At 36.1% G+C, this 19425-nt stretch overlaps 1 protein-coding gene across 1 annotated transcript in view; it reads right to left on the bottom strand.

The window, feature by feature from the left end:
* STK32A (serine/threonine kinase 32A) overlaps window positions 1–15834 on the bottom strand; it is a 140462-nt gene extending 124628 nt beyond the window's left edge. The window contains exons 1-2 of the mRNA XM_051978675.1: window positions 15339–15834; window positions 10393–10567 (exon numbers count right to left, since the gene is read on the bottom strand). Coding sequence (XP_051834635.1) covers window positions 10393–10444 — 52 coding nt within the window. The 5' untranslated portion in view covers window positions 10445–10567; window positions 15339–15834. The remainder of the gene's footprint in view (window positions 1–10392; window positions 10568–15338) is intronic.
* Between the last annotated feature and the right edge of the window lie 3591 nt (window positions 15835–19425).

Raw genomic sequence — 19425 nt, 5'->3', positions numbered from 1 at the left:
TCCCCAAATTCACATACTCTTTGATTTAATAACATCATCCTCCTGGCTGTTTCATGAACAAGACACTCCATTTCTTGGCTCTAGGCCTTTTCTCTGACTGTTCCCCATCCCTGGAATGCTCTTCTTCTCTCTGCTTTTTGTCTTCTCTGGCTTCCTTCAAGTCTGAACTAAAATCCTATCATGTACAGGAAGTCCTTCCAACTCCTCTTAATTCCAGTGCCTTTTCTCTATTTATTCTCTCTCTCTCTCCTTCCTTCCCTCTCTCCTTCCCCCCTCTCTCTTTCTCTCTCTCTCTTTCAGTGTCTTTCTCTTTCAATCTGTCTGTCTCTCTGTATATGTGTGTGTCTGTCTCTCTCTGTTTCTCTTTGTCTCTGTCTCTGTCTGTCTGTCTATATGTTTATATAAAATTATGTACATTTGTTATCTCCCTGTTTAGATTGTCAGCTCCTTGAGTGTAGAAAATGTCTTTTGTCACTTTTTGTATACTTAGTACAGTGCCTGGTACAGAGTAGGCATTTTAGATTCTTATTGGCTGACTGAGGCATTTGTTTACAACAACTTGCATTTACTTTGTACTTTTAGCTTTCACAGGGCTTCATTATCTCATTTGATTCTTACAGCAGCCTCATGAGGTAGGCACTATTATTACTTCCATTTTATAAAAGAGAAAACTAAGGCTGAAAGAAAGTAGAAGAGAAAACTGGAATAAATTAAGGTGACTTCTCCAAGGACCACATGGTAATAATATGTCTGAAGCAGCATATTCATACAGAGTCTCTTTGGCTCCAGGACCTCTTCTCCCATAAGGAGTTTGTAAGAATAAGTTGAAAGAAATGTTGCTCACTAAAATGGACTGGTCAGCCAGGGTAATGTAACTAGGCTTTGAGTTCTGTGTTCTTGGCTTTATAGATTATATCTCCTGACTCTGCCATAGTCTTTGGGGAGAAAAAAGTCCCCACTAAGTCAAAGGAAAATTAATTTTTTCTGTTCTTTCTGCTATAGTGGCACTTATTTGTGACAAATAACATCACCAAATGCTAAAATGTGCTGAATAATTTAATCTCTTCATTCATTATCTGCACTACTTTGCTAATTATTCTGATACCAAATAATAAATGTAATGCAAGACCAATTATTATTTTAATTTGAGAAAGGAAGGTCTACACTTCATTTCCTGACTCATTACAAGAAATATACAATGCATATTTATTACAATAATAAAAGGAGGCCTCCTAATCCTTATACTTGGAATCAATTCCATTGAATCCCTTTCCTCTTGGATTGTACACCATGTCCAAAATTCTTGGCCTTATATTTTGAAGGGCTCAGTTGACAATCACTGAAGAAGATGCAGGAAAATTAACCATATAGCCTGGTAGCTCTGTGTTGCCAAATGAAAGTGGAGCATTGAACTTTTACCAAGCCTAAAGAATGGTGCAATAATTGAATTCTCAAAACAAACAACACACTTTAAAATCTCCTTTATTCTCCATTTTTACCTCAAGTCAACTTTTCAAAGCTTTAAAACCTCAGTTGTCAGAGTCTTGATTATGCCCCTCATCCATATTTTAACCATGTTTTAGTTTTGTCACTGTAAATTCAACTCATTTCAATTTGACTAAATATTTACAAAGTGCTTTCTATAGGGAAGGCAGCATGGAAAGTGCTGAAGGAAAGATTATCTAGATCTTTCCCTCAAAAAATTTATAATTTGCAGTATAATTCCTCATGTAAACAAATAAAATATAAAACAAAGTAATATATGATTAAGGGATTAGGGGAAGTCAAATGAAGTGATCTAATTGATCCACAGGAGGGATCACTTGTAGTTGTGGAAGGATCAAGGAAGTTTTCATGGAGGAGGAAGCATGTGAACTGGGTATGGAAAAGAAAGATTTCAAAAAAAAAAAAGAAAGAAAGAAAGATTTCAACAGATGAAGCAGATGAAGTTATAGGAGCAGAAGTACTGAAACAACAGAGGACAAAATAAGATAAAGGCCACCAGAGGTAGATCAGTTTATCTGGATTATAGTATATGTGAAGGAGAATTGTATGAGGTAAGATTGGAAAAGTATATTTAAATCAGCCTTTGAAGGGGCCTTGAATGCTAGGCTAAGCTGTTCCTATTTTATTCAACTAACAGCAGGGAACCATCTGGGATTTTTGAGCAGGAAAATGAATGTAATCAGACCTTACCATTTAAGAAAATTGCTTTGATGATAGTGTCAATGATGGAAAAAGTTAAGAAAATAGAAAAGAAAAGAACAAATAGGAAGAACTTATAAAAATTATGGGCAGCGAGGTGGTATAATGCATGAAGTGCCAATTCTGAAGCTAGTGACAGAAAGAGCAAAGAGACTCTTCATGAAAGACATAGCATTTAAAGAATAGAAATTTTATAGTTGAATTAAACTGCTAGGTTTCTCAGTGGATAGAGGACTGGGATCAGGAAGATTCAGCTTCATAAGTTCAAATTTGGCCTCAGACACTTATTAGCTGTATGAACCTGGGCAAATCATTCTATTTGCCTCAGATTCTTTTTCTCAAAAATGAGCTAGAGAAAGAAATGGCAAAATCACTCCAGTATCTTTGCCAAGAAAACTCCAAATGGGGTCCCAAAGAATCAGACAGGACTGAACAACTACAACAATAAGAATTTAGAAGAGAGATAATAAGGGCCAGAAGTTGAATAGGAAAAGGGAGTTTGGAGGCAGTATTCACAGTTCTTGGCAACTGATTTGATCTGGAAGTGTAGAAATTAAGAGAGAGCAAAAACTAGTCAAAGAGGTTTTGAGTCTGAAAGATTTGAAAGATTGTAGAACTACTAAGAGAAACAGAAAAGTAAGATGGAAAGGGTAGAGGCAAGGAAGATAATTGCTTCAATTTGGATATGTTATATTCAAGATATTAGCAGGACATCCGAACACTTAATAGACAATTGGAAATGGAAGTCAAGGTTGGGAAGAATAAAGCCAGAGATAGAGATTTTTAAAGTCATGTAGAGAAAGGTGATAATTGAATCTATAGGAGTGGAAGAAATTGTTAAAAGAGAAAAAGGATATAGAGAGAAGAAATCAGGATTGAGAACAAAGAATTGTGAAATTTCCACACTCAGAGAACAAGGAGAACCAGCAAAGGAGAATGAAACAGTGGTCAGAGGTGGGAGAGAGAATCAGAAGAGAGCACTATGAAAAAAGCCAAAGGATGAGAGGATGCTATCAAGGAGAGGATGGTGAACAGTCAGACACTGTATATTGTAAGGACTTTGGAACACATATTCAATGGTATCTAAGAGAAAAATGTGGAATTTTTAGTCAGAAAACCTGGATGTGAATCCTGCTTTTCTAAAATCCTCACAATAATAATAACTTTTACCATATGCCAGCCATTGTATTAAATACTACAATTATTATCTCATTTGATCCCCACAAACCTTGGGAAGTAGTTGTTCTTATTCTCATTTTACATATGAGGAAATTGAGTCAAATAAGTGACTTTCGTAGGGTCATTCAACTTTTAAGTATCTGAAATCAGATTAGAAGTCTGATCTCTCCTGCTTCTACTCACCCAGTTTCCTCACTGATAATAGGCCAATCATTTAAAACTCTCTTGTTCTTTCTTTTGTAAAATAGGAATAAAAATACTTGTATTACTTGTATCACCAGGTTGTTGAGGCAAAAAAAAAAATTATTTGTTTCATAAGTGAGAAAACTAAACCCTAGTTTTGTGCTTCTATCTGGGACAATGCCAGAAAATAATTAAAAGCCTTTTAGTGGTTAGTTCCATGTTTTCCTCGCTTTATTTGAAATGAAAATCTGACAAGAGAAAAGAGATGGAAAAGGGATGTGAGAGTGTGACATACAGCTCCTGGATCAATTGTTTGAAAGTTGACATTGTTTTTTAGATGACTCAGGCATAAACTTTTATATGATCCCTCAAATTTGCTGTGTAGTTGATATAATTCTGTTGTTAAGATGGTGGAACTCAAGGGACAGCATTTTTCATGGCATGGACAAAGGTAGCTTAGTTTAATCAAGTTTTTTTTAGAAACCTCAATACAACTAAACCTAAGTTCTATGAGATAAGAGTTTGATACCTGAAAATAAACCTAGATGAAGGAGGCACAAAATGTTCTTGGGCCATAGTTTTGTTGTTGCTCAGGTGTGTCTGACCCTTTATGAGCCCTGTTTGGGGTTTTCTTGGCAAAGATACTAGAGTAGGTTGCCATTTTCTTCTCCAGCACATTTTACAGATGAAGAAACCAGGCATATGGGATTAAAATGACTAGTGTAGGGTCATATAGCTAGTGAGTGTCTGAAGCCAGATTTGAACTTAGGTTCCTCACTCCAGGCCTGCTCCTCTATCTTGAAGCTTCTTAAACTGTGGCTTGTGACCCCATGAGGGGTCTCGTAACTGAATAAGGGGGCTGACAAATTATGATATATTACCAATGAATATATTTTATACCTATTTTATATACTTATGTATCTGGGGTCATGTAAAAATTTCTTGGGTGAAAAAGAGATCATGAATGGAAAAAGTTTAAGACGCCCTGCAGTCTATCCATCATGTTACCTAGCTCTCCCTGGGCTATAATGAGAAAAGACAAAACACGAATTCACTGAATCTTACATTTTCGTTATTAAACATGTATTTGATGTTTTTTTAATCATCTATTATTCCATGTCATAAACAACTTTCCTTATGTTCTCTTTTCAGTAGGTGGAATTTTAGATCCCCCAAATCTACCTGCTAGAGCCAAGCAGAACCACCTCATTTCACCTTTTTGTCTCCCTTTGCTTCCCTTTAATGGACAGCTTCTAGCTTACTTATACCTTCCTTAAAATGCAGCATTCAAAACTGAACACTGTATTACAGATAGGATGTGAACACAGCAGTGTAAAATAGAAATATTATTGCCCTGGATGTAACATCTCTCTTGTTTTTTCCTCTTTTCCCTCTTTTTTTTTTTTTTTAATTAAAGCTTTTTATTTTCAAAATATATGCATAGAAAATTTTCAACATTCACCCTTGCAAAACCTTGTGTTCCAATGTTTTTTCTCCTTCCCTTTGTCCCATCCCCTCCCCTAGATGGCAAGTAATCCAATATGTGTTAAACATTTGCAATTCTTCTATACATATTTTCACAATTATTATGTTGCACAAGAAAAATAAGATCAAAAAAGGGGAAAATGGGAAATAAAACAAAATGCAAGCAAACAATAACCAAAAAATTGAAAATATTATGTTGTGATCCACATTCAGTCCCCAGAGTCCTCTCTTTGGGTGCAGATGGTTCTCTTCATCACCAGACCATTGGAACTGGCCTGAATCATCTTGCTGTACAACATCTTTCTTATGGCAGCCTAAGTTTGCATTAGGGTTTTTTCTGTCTCTTTGTTTGGGATTTGTTTCAACAGCCATACCACATAATAAATAGAATGCTGGACTTGGAGACAGGAAGAACTGAATTCAAATCTTGTTTTTGACAAAGAACTCTGTGACCATTGCTCAAAAGAATATTGGTTTACGAGCAGAACCAGGAGATCATTATACACTTTGACAACGATATTGTATGAGGACATATTTTGATGGAAGTGGATTTCTTTGACAAAGAGACCTAACTGAGTTTCAATTGATAAATGACGGACAAAAGCAGCTACACCCAAAGAAAGAACACTGGGAAACGAATGTGAACTATCTGCATTTTTGTTTTTCTTCCCGGGTTATTTATACCTTCTGAATCCAATTCTCCCTATACAACAAGAGAACTGTTCAGTTCTGCAAACATATATTGTATCTAGGATATACTGCAACATATCCAACATATAAAGGACTGCTTGCCATCTAGGGGAGGGGGTGGAGGGAGGGAAGGGAAAAAAATCGGAAAAGAAACGAGTGCAAGGGATAATGTCAATATAAAGTAATCATTAAATAAAAATAAAAAAAAAAGAATATTGGTTTACAAAACAGATTCTCTTTTGCCACTTAAAAAAGCAAGCAAACATAAAGAAACCCCTCTACTTTATACAAGTTGCAGGATATATTTTGGACATCACGATGATATAATGAATTATTCATTAGAATTAGATATAAAATATGGACTATGTTAAATAAACATGAGTCTTTTAAGCCAATGAGTTCTGATTATAGCCAGCTAGTATTAATAGGGTACTTTAAGGTTTGTAAAGCATGTTACAAATACTATCTTATTTTATCTTCACAGTGATTGTGAGGCAGGTGTTGTTATTCCCATTTATATGATTATATAATGATATGACATGGGATCTTTTGTGCACACAAGGGACAGTCCTGCTCCTAAAGATATCAGCTTAGCAATACAACCCAATATTTTGACATTTATTAGAACTTGTGAATAAAGGTCATATTTGAAGAAGAAAACAAAACCCATCGTGTGACTGATTTGAGGTGAAAGGCAAATACAAATAATAGGGAAAGAAAATTACAGATAATAACATATCAAGGCACAATGAAAAGAGTATAGACTTTGGAATCCACAATGCTCAGTTCAAATCCTGCTTGCCATTTAATACATTTTTGAATTTGAACAAGTCATTAACCTTTATGGGCTTCATTTTCCTCATTTGTGAAATATGGAAGTTGGAGTACTACTTAATATTTAAAATCCCTTCCATCTCTAAAACAATGATCCTATTAATCACTTCTCTTGTGTGTGTGTGTGAAAGCAATTGAGGTTAAGTGATTTGCCCAGCTCACACAGCTAGTGTCTGAGCACAGAATTTGAAATCAGGTTCTCCTGACTTTAGAGCCTGTGCTCTGTCCATTCTGTCACTGAGCTGCCCCCAATCATTTCTTAAGTGTGGTACCAGTCACTGGAGTTACAAAGGTAAAAATGGAAGTCTTTGCCCTTAAGGAGCTAACACCCCGTCGATAATGAATTTCACCATCACTAACAATTTGAAAAGTATTTTACCTGTCACACAGCTAGTGAATGTCTGCGAAGGAATTTGAACACAGGTCCTCCTGACTCCAAGTCCAGCATTCTATTCTAGTTACCTAGATTGCTTTCATATTTTATTTTAATGGAGCACTTGCAGAAGATTTCAATGTTTCTAACCAATGATATTGCCATTCATCCTTCTAATATCCTGTGGGACTGATAACAAATATGCCATTTGCCAGCTAATATCCTGTGGGATGGATAAGAAACTCAAAGCTAATCCCTTTCCACCTTTGTTGCCTAAAGACTAACCTGAAATTCAGAACTTGCTGTGACTCCAGAGGGAGCAGCCCAGATAGAACAGGTTGAAGCCCGAGTGTACTTCCTTTCTATTGTGTGTCTCTCTGTGTGTCTTAGAATGTACACATTCATAATGTATCACACAGAGAAACAAGGTTACGTCTGTTAACGAAAATACCCTAAATTCTTCTATATGCATCCTTTCTATGGTCCTTTGGATTCTGAGATGGATCTTGAATGTTCTTCCAGCTGAGGAAGAACTTCCTTTGAGGAAGGAGGTATTAATCATTTTTATGTAATGGACTCCTGTGTCAGTTTGGTGAAACCCATGACTGCTTCTCAGTCCTTTTTTAGACACATTAAATAAAATACATAGAAATATAAAGGAAAGCATTTATATTGAAATATATATGTATGTGTGTGTGTATGTATATACACACACAAATAAATATATATACCCAAAGACACACCTCCACATACACACATATATGCACACACTTTTTTTTTTGTGAGGCAATTAGGGTTAAGTGACTTGCTCAGAGTAACCCAGCCAATGTTAAATGTCTGAGGTTGGATTTGAACTCAGGTCCTCCTGACTCCACCACATCAGAGCTCAATCCACCATATCTAGCTGCCCATCTGCTGATAAATATTTAACAACCAATTCTCCAATCCCTCAAAATGTATACAAAACACATTTTAAAATTTAATTAAGATTATTAATATTTTTATCACTTTCTTAATTCTAGACAATCAATAAAACAATAAATCAAGTCCTAATATGTAGTATTTGCCAGTTTCTGAATTGTAAATGTTCATATTGAAAATTGAACCGTTGATCATCCATGGTCTCAAGAGATCTAGTGGCAGCCTTCATTCTGCCTTGACTTTCATGATCTTTTGTGATCAATGAACTCTGGGTCTCAGTTTTCTCCATTGTAAATGTGGCAATTAAATTACCTGGATCACTAAGATTCCTTCCAATTAATTTTTAATGGTATACATACATATGTACATGTATATACACACATATATATGTATATTTACATATACACATACGTATATATAATTTTTATTTTTAATTTATAGAATAAAGCAAGTATTTCTATAACATATACTAAAAAAAAGATTATTGTATATGAAACTACAAATCTATTATATACAACTTGCTATTCCTTTTAAATATATAATAAAGTTACATTTAGATTTTTCCCTTTTTTTCTTTCCCTCTTCCCCAGATGGCTACCATTAGACAAAAATACATACACACATATGTGTGTATGTAAAATTATTTTATACATCATTCTACACATCTATTTATCAATTCTTCCTCTGAATGTAGCTAATCTCTTTCTTCATATATAATTTAGGTATTTATAATAGTCAAAATGACTTACTTATTCATTTTAACAGACCAGGTATTAATGAGGATGGCTGAGGAATAGGATGTTTTTGGCAAACAAAATATTCTGGGAAATAAAGAGCTATCACATAAAGATGACCAATTTCAAAGAATTACTATATCTAAATACAGTAAAATTCATAACTGTCCTATTCTAATAATCTAGTATTAGTGACCCTGGGTCCTCAAAGCTATACTAGAGGAGAACTAGCTTTGGTAGTTCCTGCCAACAGGGAAAGACTTTGATTATGGGGTCCAGAGATAAACTGGGTATCTGTCAACATAGGAGCAACCCAGATAAGCAGAGAGACATACATCTCACCAGAAGGCTGGCTGCCAGGTGAAGAAATGTTTTGATCATATCAGCTTAGAAAACCTTCTTTAAGATATGGAAGGATTGTGATCTATATGGAAGGAGTGTGGAACCTGATGAAATCTCAATTTTTGATATAAGAGGTAAACTGTATTTAATTAATTCTGAAAATGAGTTAGCAATACAGACAAAACTCCTGAATTTTTCAGGGTCTCAGTTTATGATAGAATTCAGGTTAGCACTCTTTGGATTATACTGAAGAATGGAAGATTTAGAGCTAGAAGAGACTTTATTCACCAATTTTTTTTCTTTACTTTTCATTTTTAAAAGACTAGCTCTCCTTATCTCTTCCAGACTAGAAGTTCAAGGACCACTCATGGAGCCAACCCCCTCAGACTGGCATGGAAATTGGATTTGGGCCAATTTGCCTTTTACTTGGCAACCTGGTGGTGCCCCACACCATAGCTCAGACACTTAAAAAGGCCTGGTTCAGGGCAGCTCAGAACTCCCAAACTTCTCTGATTGCAGAGATCACAGACAAGTGCCACTGTACCTGGTAGACACCATCTAATTCTATCCTCTTTTTATAGATGAAGAACAAGGCTAGAGAGGTTAAGAGACTTGCTCCTTGCACACAAATTGTCAGTCTCAGAGTCATTATCTGAATAATGGTCTTCTAACTTCAAATGAAGGATTTTTTTATATTGTTCCACGTACTACATCCTATGATTATTATTGTGCTGTGGTCTGAAATTCACTCCATATTTCCCAGTTTCATACAATAATGGGAGGATTTCAGTTGTCATCTTAACAGAGACCATAGACTAAGTCTCAGGTCTGGTTTTTGGAATCTTCCAAAACTGATTAATTGTAGTTGACAATTGATTAATTATAATATCCCTGTCACAAAAGAAAATATAGGTTCATATGATTATAGACCTAGAGTTAGAAGGGACTTCAGAAGTCATTTTTATCTAATCTCCTTATTTTTCTGAGGCACAGAGAGGTTTAAGTGATTTGTCTAAGATCGTACAGTAAATAAGTATCTTTGGGACTGTGGGTTTGAATTCAAATCCCTTAACTCTGGAACCAGTACTCTTCACTGTAACATGTTACCCCTTAAAAAACCCTAATTAATTTATTAATGCAATAACAAATATGACAAAAGTTGTCTAGCCAATTATCTTCAGAAACCTTGTAATAAGCAGTTTTAATCACTAAAGAAAAAACAAATGACATATATAAAGTCAAACCATTCCCTAACAGAATTCACATAATTTTGAAAAATTCATATCACCTTCTAAAAATGAAAAACCAGATTTATGTCCCTCTTAAAAACTACAAATGGCCCTAGGGAATTCACATGAAATACAGTTTTCAAACCCCAAACCAACATTGAGATGGTTTTAGTCTAACTTAAAAAAGTATTTTTGAAACCATAGCACAAGACCTTACCATCTTCATTTTCATCAAACACTGGAGGCTTGCTGGAGGTGTTTGCTCCCATGATGAAATCTCCTCAAAAGTGGATTCTTCAGTTACATTATCCTGATGTGAAATGTGCAAAAGGATCTGGCAAAAGCACCCCTTTTCTCTCTAAATGATGTATGGATGTTTCAAGTTGGACATCCTGTAAAGAAAAAGAAAGAAATTGTGCTTTGGACTATTCTGGGGATCTCTAGGCAATGTTTTTAGATTGTGACTCACAGAATGATCTAAGCTCTACCTTTACAAGGTCATTTCCTTTGATAGTAAATAATTTTCAGAGAAACTTTCAAAAACTACTTATGTGACAGCATATCAACAAAGGGTAAAAAACATCTCTTAAAAGCCCGAGGAAAGAAAAATGATATTTTTCTTAATCAGAGCCATAATTAACCTGGGCCATTTTGGTCCTGGTTCTAGAGGGTGCAAATTGAAATTAAGTTAGACCAGGTATATGGTGCTATGGATAGAGGAGTGACACTGGCGTCAGGAAGGTCTTAGTTCAAATCTAACTTAGTCACTTACTAGCTATGGAACTCTTGGAAAATCATTTAAACTCATTTTCCTCAAATGTGTGATGAGGATTATAATATCATCTTTCTGTCAGTGTTGCTGTGACAATAAATGAGATAATCTTTATAAATCACTTAGTTAACCTTAAAGTTCTATACAATTGCTTGTTGTTTTTTGTTACATACATTCCTATAGAAAAGGTGTGGAAAATAGCTGCTTAGATACTGGCTAAAGAGTGGGGAAGAGAAGGTTTAGGCTTTAGGATCTTTTCAACTCTAAGATTCTATCCTTCATACTAAAATTGTATTAATTCTCCATTTTCACATGTTATTTTCACATCATGAACTACACAGTTCATTTGAGGGTCTATGTTTTGTTACTCACTGGCTCTGGTTAGGACTCTGTCTTTGGAAGTGGTTGCTTCAGGTGTTTGAAACTACATAGAGTTCTATAGATAGGATTCAAAAAAGTCTGAGTGAGAACTAATACTCCATTTGAAATTTCAAGAAGGATATTAAAATTTTCCACAAATATATTTGTGATATGCCTATTTTGTATAAATGTCAAATGATTTAAAAAAATATCTGTGTCAAAAATCAGAGGTGGAAAGAAGGGCCCAATGTATTGGTAGTTGAGAGTTCCTGAGACTTGGGGTTGACATATTTGTATAACTTGATCAAATCTTCATTCTTCTGAGCCTCTGCTTTCTTGTAAGTAAATTGGTAATAATACATTTGCAATATTAATCTCACAGGACTAGTGTAGGAAAACAATAAACCACAAAATATTATCAAAGCAAGAGTCATTTGGATAAACCATAATGAGAATCATTAGCTTCCTTCAAGGTTCCTCTCTGGTACCATCTTTTAGAAAAATTTCCTCATCCCTTAGTTATTCAGGGGTTTCTTCTGTCTCATATTGCATTTATTTGCCTGTTTTAATGTTGTTAACCCCTTTCTCTCCAAGCTCTTTGAAGGCATGGACTTGTTTTCTTTTTTTTCTTTGAACCCCTGATTAATAATATTAAATTATGTAATTTAATTAATAAGTTATTTAAGAGAAGTCAGTGTAGTGGTATCTAACAGGACTTTTTAAACTTTTTCCACTTTCAATCCTTTTTGACCCAGAATTTTTTACATGACCCCAGGTATATGGGTATATAAAATAGGTATCCAAATCAAATATTTATTGATAGTAAGTCATAATTTTGCATCCCCTACATTCAGTTATAATATGTCATATGGGATCACAACCCACAATTTAAGAAGCTTTGGTATAAGGAACCAGGAGTTCTAGGTTTGATCTATTTTGACAATTCAATTCCTCTCTCAGATTGTCATTTTCTAATTTGTAAAAAGAAGTAGTTAGATGATCTCTAATGCCAATGCCAATGCTTCTTATATACCATTTATCCTACTTGTTATTTTGTTGTTAAAAAGAATTGGGAGTTTACCTCATAAGGATAAAAACTTGAGATAGAATGAAAGAAAGACTCCCTGGAGCATCTGGACCAAAGAAGACTGATTTGAAAGAAATTTGAAACTTTCTGAGAACCTCTTAAAATTAAGGTTAGAAGATAAAATCATTTTTGTACTAGAAAAATGAAAGTAACAAGTTCATTCAGCAAGCAGAAATCATTCAGGAAATACTACTTTTCAAACTAAATCTACCATAAGTGCTGGCAAAATGCTTCTCAAAAGGAATTAGTAGATGGAATCAGTAAAAAGAAAAGGAAATTAGAAAGAATCCATGTAATTTCACAGAAAAGGGGGAAGGAAAAAATGGTTACTGGTTGCTATGCTGAACACAAAAGTAAAATTTTGAGAAAAACATTTAATGAGGTTAAAAACAAAACAAAACAAAACAAAAACAAGTACCCAAAATATTTCAAGTAGCAAAAAAGAAAGAAAGAAAGAAAGAGAAAAAAAGGAGAGGGTAATTTAGTTTTTAGAATGTGGACAATTCTGATACATATAAAGAGGATATAATTAAAACAATGTGATGTTGGTAGTGTTAAGAAACACAAATAAGATAAGAAAGAAAACAAGTATTCACTATGCAAAGGATCAGCTGCCAAGGGGAGGCTTAATCATCAGAAATCAGTGTTATTAGTCTTCCAAACTTTGCTCTTTTAATTTTGCTTTTACAAAAAGTGATTTCCAGTTGAAAAATGCTTTTCATCAGAAGTGTCAAACTCATGTCCTGAGCTGTGGCCAGCAAAATTCTTAGATGCAGCCCAAAACAGATTAAAATGTTTATGAGAAGTATTTGGCAGAATTAATGAAAAAATGCAATATAACATAATGCTAAGTCATGGTTTTCTAAGTCAAAATATGGATTACAGTGATTTGTTGAATTTGGCACCACTGCAAGTTAGTTTGCTACTCTTCACCTCTCTATTTTTTGAGGCAAGTAGTATAATTGTAGAGTGCTGGATGTGCAGTCAGAAGGACCCAAGTTCAAATCCTCCCTTAGGCACTTACTAGCTGTGTGATCAGGGCCAAGTCAGACTTGACTTCTCAGTCTCAGTTTCTCATCTGTAAAATGGGGATAATTATAGCATTTATTTCATATAATCATGTGGATCAAGTGAGATAATATGTGTAAGGGCTTTTGCAAATATTAAGCTGCTATGTAAAAGTTAATTTTTTATTCTTACCTTCTTTTTATCATCTATAGTCATACTCCAGAAATAATTATTGTCAGCCACAAAGATGGCATCTCCAATTGAATCTGAAGCCACATAACTCCATACTTTCACTAAGAAGTTGACCTTATTGTTTATGGCAAAAAAATATTTACTCTAGCAGCTTCCACCAAACTGGGAGGGCTCAAAGACAGACTGGAAAGATGCTTATATGATGCCTAGGAAAGTTCAAGTTCTCATCACAGAGTGATGCATTTTTCACCAATAGCAACTATAGCATGAAGAATACCTATCAAGTGATAGAAGGATTGTCATTTACATGAGTGTAAAAGATAGAAATCTGGAGAGAACACTGACATACACATATACATATGCACACACATACTCACATTGGAAATCTCTCTCTTTTTTTTAAACCACAATTTCCAAACTTTTAAATATTTTCAATAATTATTTATTCACTCTGGTGTCAGAGGTTTTGTTTTGTTTTGTTTTGTTTTGTTTTTCATTTTATGGGGAGAGAAAGATGTAGATAGGTGGTTATAGGAAGATGTTACTTAAGGTATTGGCTTAAAATCTTTCTCATTAACCAATAAAAAAGTTGTTTATAAACTATAATGTCCTCTTATTAGATTGTTTAAATAACACTTCTACATTGCTAATTTGGGATTTCCTCCATTTTCTCAGTTTAATAATACAAACACATATCATTTCCCTTAGAGTACAGAATTCCTGATCCAGCCAACCTCCCTGAACAAAGAGAATTTTGATATATACTTCTGTATATGGTAGCTGCCAGTCACATAGTCTTCTTCTCTTCACATTTCTATCTTTTATTCTCTTTTCAATAACCCTCAACACACATTCCAAAAGCAAAAATTCTAAACAAAATACAATTGCCATCTCCTAATATTATATGATAGGACCTTCTGCACCTAAAAATGCCAGCTGCAATCTCCCAACCATTCCAAGTATCTAGCACAAAGGAAGAGTAAAAGAGATTAGGTTTGTGACACTGAGCTCACCTTTCTTTTTTAGCTATGCTTTTCTTTTTCAAATCCCATTTTAACTTAGATCATTGATTTCGAATGCTCTGATTTTCTATCATTTGATTCTTAATATTCCAAACCAACAGATAGCTTGATAGGTTGGCAACAAGTGTGCAGTTCCAAGTTGTGAGTGTCCAGCAGGCAATGAATGAAAAATAGGTCAAATTATCAGAATGCTATGTTTTCAGAAAAATATACTTCTGTTCTGAGACCTCTGTGCAAATCAGTGTAGGGAGCCCCCCCCCCAAAAAAAAAAGTTCTCAAGCACTTGTACAAAAGATTTTTATTGCTACTGTATTTACTTAATAATCCCACTGGGGTAAGAAAACTCCCATTGGGGTGAGCTTCAGAACTATCCAAAGCCGGTTTTAATCTTTGTTGAGAAGCCCAGATGATGGTAACAAAAGAGGAAGGAAAACCTTTCACTTGTTAGGTAGCACTAGGGCAAAAAGGTGCAGTGAAGTGGATGGCAGATCTTTAAGTTATTGCCTTTTATCTTTGGCCTCCTCTTAAAAATCTCCCTTCATAATACAGGCAGAAGCTTCTCCTAAATTCCTCACACCCCATTCCCCATTCCCACCTCCATTTCTATCCCCCTAAAGAACTCCCTCAGCCCTTTAAACAAGCAGTGTGATTGCCCAACCCTAGGTCGAAGAACCAGCGTAGAGGAGGCTTAGAAATTATAGAGTCCCAGATTAACTACCTACCTTGTTAGCAAGAAGCTGGGGAGACTGAGTAGCGAACGCGGAGCTAGTGGCTCCAGGGGAGAAGAGGCGACTACCTGAAGCTGTGGCTGCAGACAAACAGCAGTTGCGAGCTGCTTTGCTCTCGCTCTCCCTCTCTCTCGGGAGGGCTGGGTCTAATGGGGGAGGGAACAGAGAGCAAGGGAGAGTGAATTAAGTTTCCCGGCTAGGGAGTCCCTAGGCTGGCGCTGCCATGGGAGGAAAGACAAAAGAGGGGAGCGACCAAGAGACTTCCAGCCCCCACTTGCCCTTAGTTCACTTGGCGAGAGGCAGAAGTGGGACCTCCCTTTCTCTACTTGTGATGCCGGTGAAATAAACCAGTCAAAGAAACAAAAAGAAGTTTGAGGTTGGTCGCCACCGGGAGTGGGGATGCTGCAGGGAAGGAGGAAAGTAAGAGAAGCGCTTTGGTGATATCTGTAAAAACAAGGCTTCGGGATGTGACTGGGCTGCGGTGGGGTTGGAATAGCCTCAGAGGATCGAATTGGCCACGGCCCTTTTACTCCCCGGCCATGAAAAGCACACTTTGATGTAACGAGATAGCATAATGAGGATTTTCCCTGAGTAACAAGTACAGCGCAAAGCAGGGCAGTTAGTAGGCTATCTCTAACTCGCCCCGCCTGGAGAATTAGGTGGTGGGTGAGAGAGGACAGGCCTTCGCTAACATCTAAAGCATCTGACTGCAAACGCTTGGTTGGAAAGGGTCCGAGCTGGAGATAGTTGGGCGTTAGGGATTCTCTATGGCCGTTCAAGTCCTGGGGACACGGCGAAAACGCGCCCCTCATTGTGAATACAAGTTTTGCAGAAAGCTGGTTGTGGGAATCAATTCAAACCCGAGCTGGCCTAGACTGCAGCCCACAATCTCCTGCTATTAGACTCCAGAGCCTGAATTGGAGGGTCACACTCACTGGGAAGCTGAATGGCAGAATAGGAAAAAAGCACTGGCTCTGAGTTCAGATCATCTGCATTCAAATCCCGCCAATTAACCTCTGTAATCCCGACACCTAAAACTGTGCGAGCTTGGTCAAAGCGCTTCTTTTTCCCTCTGTAAAAGGAGGGGGTTGGACTCAGCGATCTCTATGGTTCCCTGCTAATTCTAGACTTATGATACTAGAAATAATTGTTTAAAGTCAATAAACATTTACCAAGTGCTCATTGTGTGCCAGATGGGTGTGCTACCCACTATGGATATAAACACAAATAAAGAAAGTCTTTGCCCTCAAGTAGCTATATACTAATGGAAGCAGAAAGGGAAAAAATGAAACTATCTGACTCCAGAGCATGATAGAGAAGTCAATCAGAGAAGTCCCAAAGTATGCAGCCAGTTTTATATAATAATGACCATCTTCTCCTCATTTCTCAGTCTTTACCTTCTCAATCTCTCTGAGACTTTTGATAATGTTAATCATCTCCTTTTCTTCCTGAATACATTTTCCTCCTCTGGTTTCTATGACATTGTTTTCTCTTGACATTCCTCCTACTTTTCTGATTGCTTCTCATTCTCCTTTGTGGCATTATTATCCATTTCTTGTTCTCTTAGCATAAATGTTCTCCAAGACTGAACTGGATTCTTCTCCATATCTTTATTCTCTTTGCAGTTAGTAACCTGGCATCAGTTCAAATCAGCCTCATACACTTACTAGCTGTGTTACCCTGGGCAAGTCATAAGTCACTTCACCTCTGTCCATCCTAGCTTTGATAATATTAAATTGGTACAATAGTAGCACCTACTTTCCACAGTTTTTGTGAAGATCAAAGAAAATAACATTTGTAAAGTACATAGCAAATGGTAGTTGCTTAATAAATGTATATTTTCCTTCTCCCTTCTTTTTCCCCTTTTAGTGATCTCAACTGCTCCCATATTTTCTTTTTTTGATAGTTTTCTTTATTTTTCTGATTATACATGTACATTAATTTTTAAAATTCACATTTCTTTATGAATCATGTTGGGGGAGAAAAATCAAAACAAAAGGGAAAAATCACAAGAGGAAAAAAAAACAAAAGAAAAAGGAAAAAAGTGAACTTGGCATTGATTTACATAAATTCTCCATACTTCTCTCTCTGCATGCAGATGGTGTTTTCTATCTAAGTCTATTGGGATTGCCTTTGATCACTGAACTGCTGAAAAGAACCAGGTATTTCATAGTTGATCACTGCACAGTCTTGCTGTTTCTGTATACTCTGTATTTCTGATTCTACTTGTTTCACTCAGAATCAGTTCTTGTAAATCTTTCCAGGTCTTTCTAAAATCAGCTTGTTTATCATTTTTTTATAGAACAATAATATTCCATTACTTTCATATACCATAACTTATTCAGCCACTCCTCAACACTTTCCAGTTCTTTGCTACCACAAAAAAAGAGTTGCTACAAACATTTTCCCCTCCTTGCTCCCATAATTTTAAATATCATCTCTGCAAAGATGACTTTCAAAATTTTAAATCCAAGCTTATTATACTTACTGGATGCCAATTCTGTAGTCAATTTCTTGATGGGCATTTCTTTCTTGATGCTTCATAAAGATCTCAAATGGAACTGATTATCTTCCTACAGATCCTCTATCTCTTCTGTTGAGAGCCTTAATATCCTCCCAGTTCCCTAGTTTCATAATCTTGCAGTTATCTTTGAAATTTACCTTTCCCTCACCACATAACCCATCAGGATACAACCTCCAGAACATTCTTTGTATCCATCCACTTTCTCTTCATAAAACTATCATCTTAATTAAAAGTCTCCACCTTTCATCTGGTCAAATGTAACACTCTACTAACTGGTCTCCCTGTTTCCAGTTTCTCCTTTATCCAATTTCTCCCTCCCCCATTCAAGCTGCCAAAACACTTCTCTAAAGGCAATGCTTTTACCATATCATTCTTTTCAAAGAGAAGGTCCATCAATATGGCACACATTTTCACAGTGTGGATTTCATCTCTTTTTAGCTTTGTTTCATGCTGCTCTCATACCTGTAACCCATATTTTAGGCAAATTGGAATACTAGCAGTTTTTTGAACTTGTTACTACATCTCTGACTAGATATAGTTTTACAAATCATCCTCCATTCTTGAAATGTGCTTTTTTTCTGTCTGTCTCTGTCTCTGTCTCTCTGTCTCTGTCTCTGTCTCTGTCCATCTCTGTCTCTGTCTCTCTTTCTTTCTGTCTCTGTCTCTCATTTTGGTATCTCTCTCTCTGGGTGTCTCTTTGTGTATTTATATCTCTCTCTGTTTCTGTCTCTCTCTGTCCCCTCTGTCTCTGTTTGTTCTGTCTGTCTCTGTCTCTCTGTGTCTGTGTCTGTGTCTCTCTCTTTCTGCCTCTCTGTTTGTCTTTCTGTTTGTTCTGTCTGTCTCTGTCTCTCTGTGTCTATGTCTGTGTCTGTATCTGTGTCTCTCTCTGTCTCTGACTCTGTCTCTTTCTCTCTCTCTCTGTTTCTCTCTCTGTCTCTCTGTCTGTCTCTGTCTCTGTCTCTCTGTCTCTGTCTCTCTGTCTCTCTCTCCTTCTGTCTCCTCTGTTTCTTTGTCTCTCTCTGTGTCTTTCTGTGTCTGTGTTGCTTCTCTCTGACTCTGTTTCTCTGTCTCCATCTTTGTCTCTCTCTCTTTCTCTGCATGTGTTTCTCTCTCCATCTGTTTTTGTCACTCTCTTGCCTCCTAGAATCCCAGAATCTTCAAGAGTCAGCTTTCAGCTTACTTGTGAAGCCTTCCTGACTCACTCCTTCACTAATATTTTCTTGCTCCTCAATTTTCTTTAAGCAATACCTCTTTTTGTACATATTAGATCTCCCCATTGAACTCAAGCTTCTTGGGGACATTTTTGTTTTTGTCTTTGCATTCATAGCATTTCAATCATAGTAAGTACTTATGCTTAATAAGTAAGTGCTTCTTTGATTTAATTGAACATATAATAATTGTCAAAGTTAGAGCTGATTAAGCATTAGTTGGCACAATGAATAGAACTGGGCTTGGTGTTAGGAAGACATCTTCCTGAGTTCAAATCTGACCTTTGACACTTACTAGTTGTGTGATTCTGGGAAAGTTACTTAACCCTATTTGCCTTAGTTTCCTCAT

This window comes from Antechinus flavipes, chromosome 2, assembly GCF_016432865.1.
Source record: "Antechinus flavipes isolate AdamAnt ecotype Samford, QLD, Australia chromosome 2, AdamAnt_v2, whole genome shotgun sequence".
NCBI lineage: Eukaryota > Metazoa > Chordata > Mammalia > Dasyuromorphia > Dasyuridae > Antechinus > Antechinus flavipes.
The sequence above is the reverse complement of the archived record's forward strand: the minus strand, read 5'-3'. Positions and strand labels throughout refer to the sequence as shown.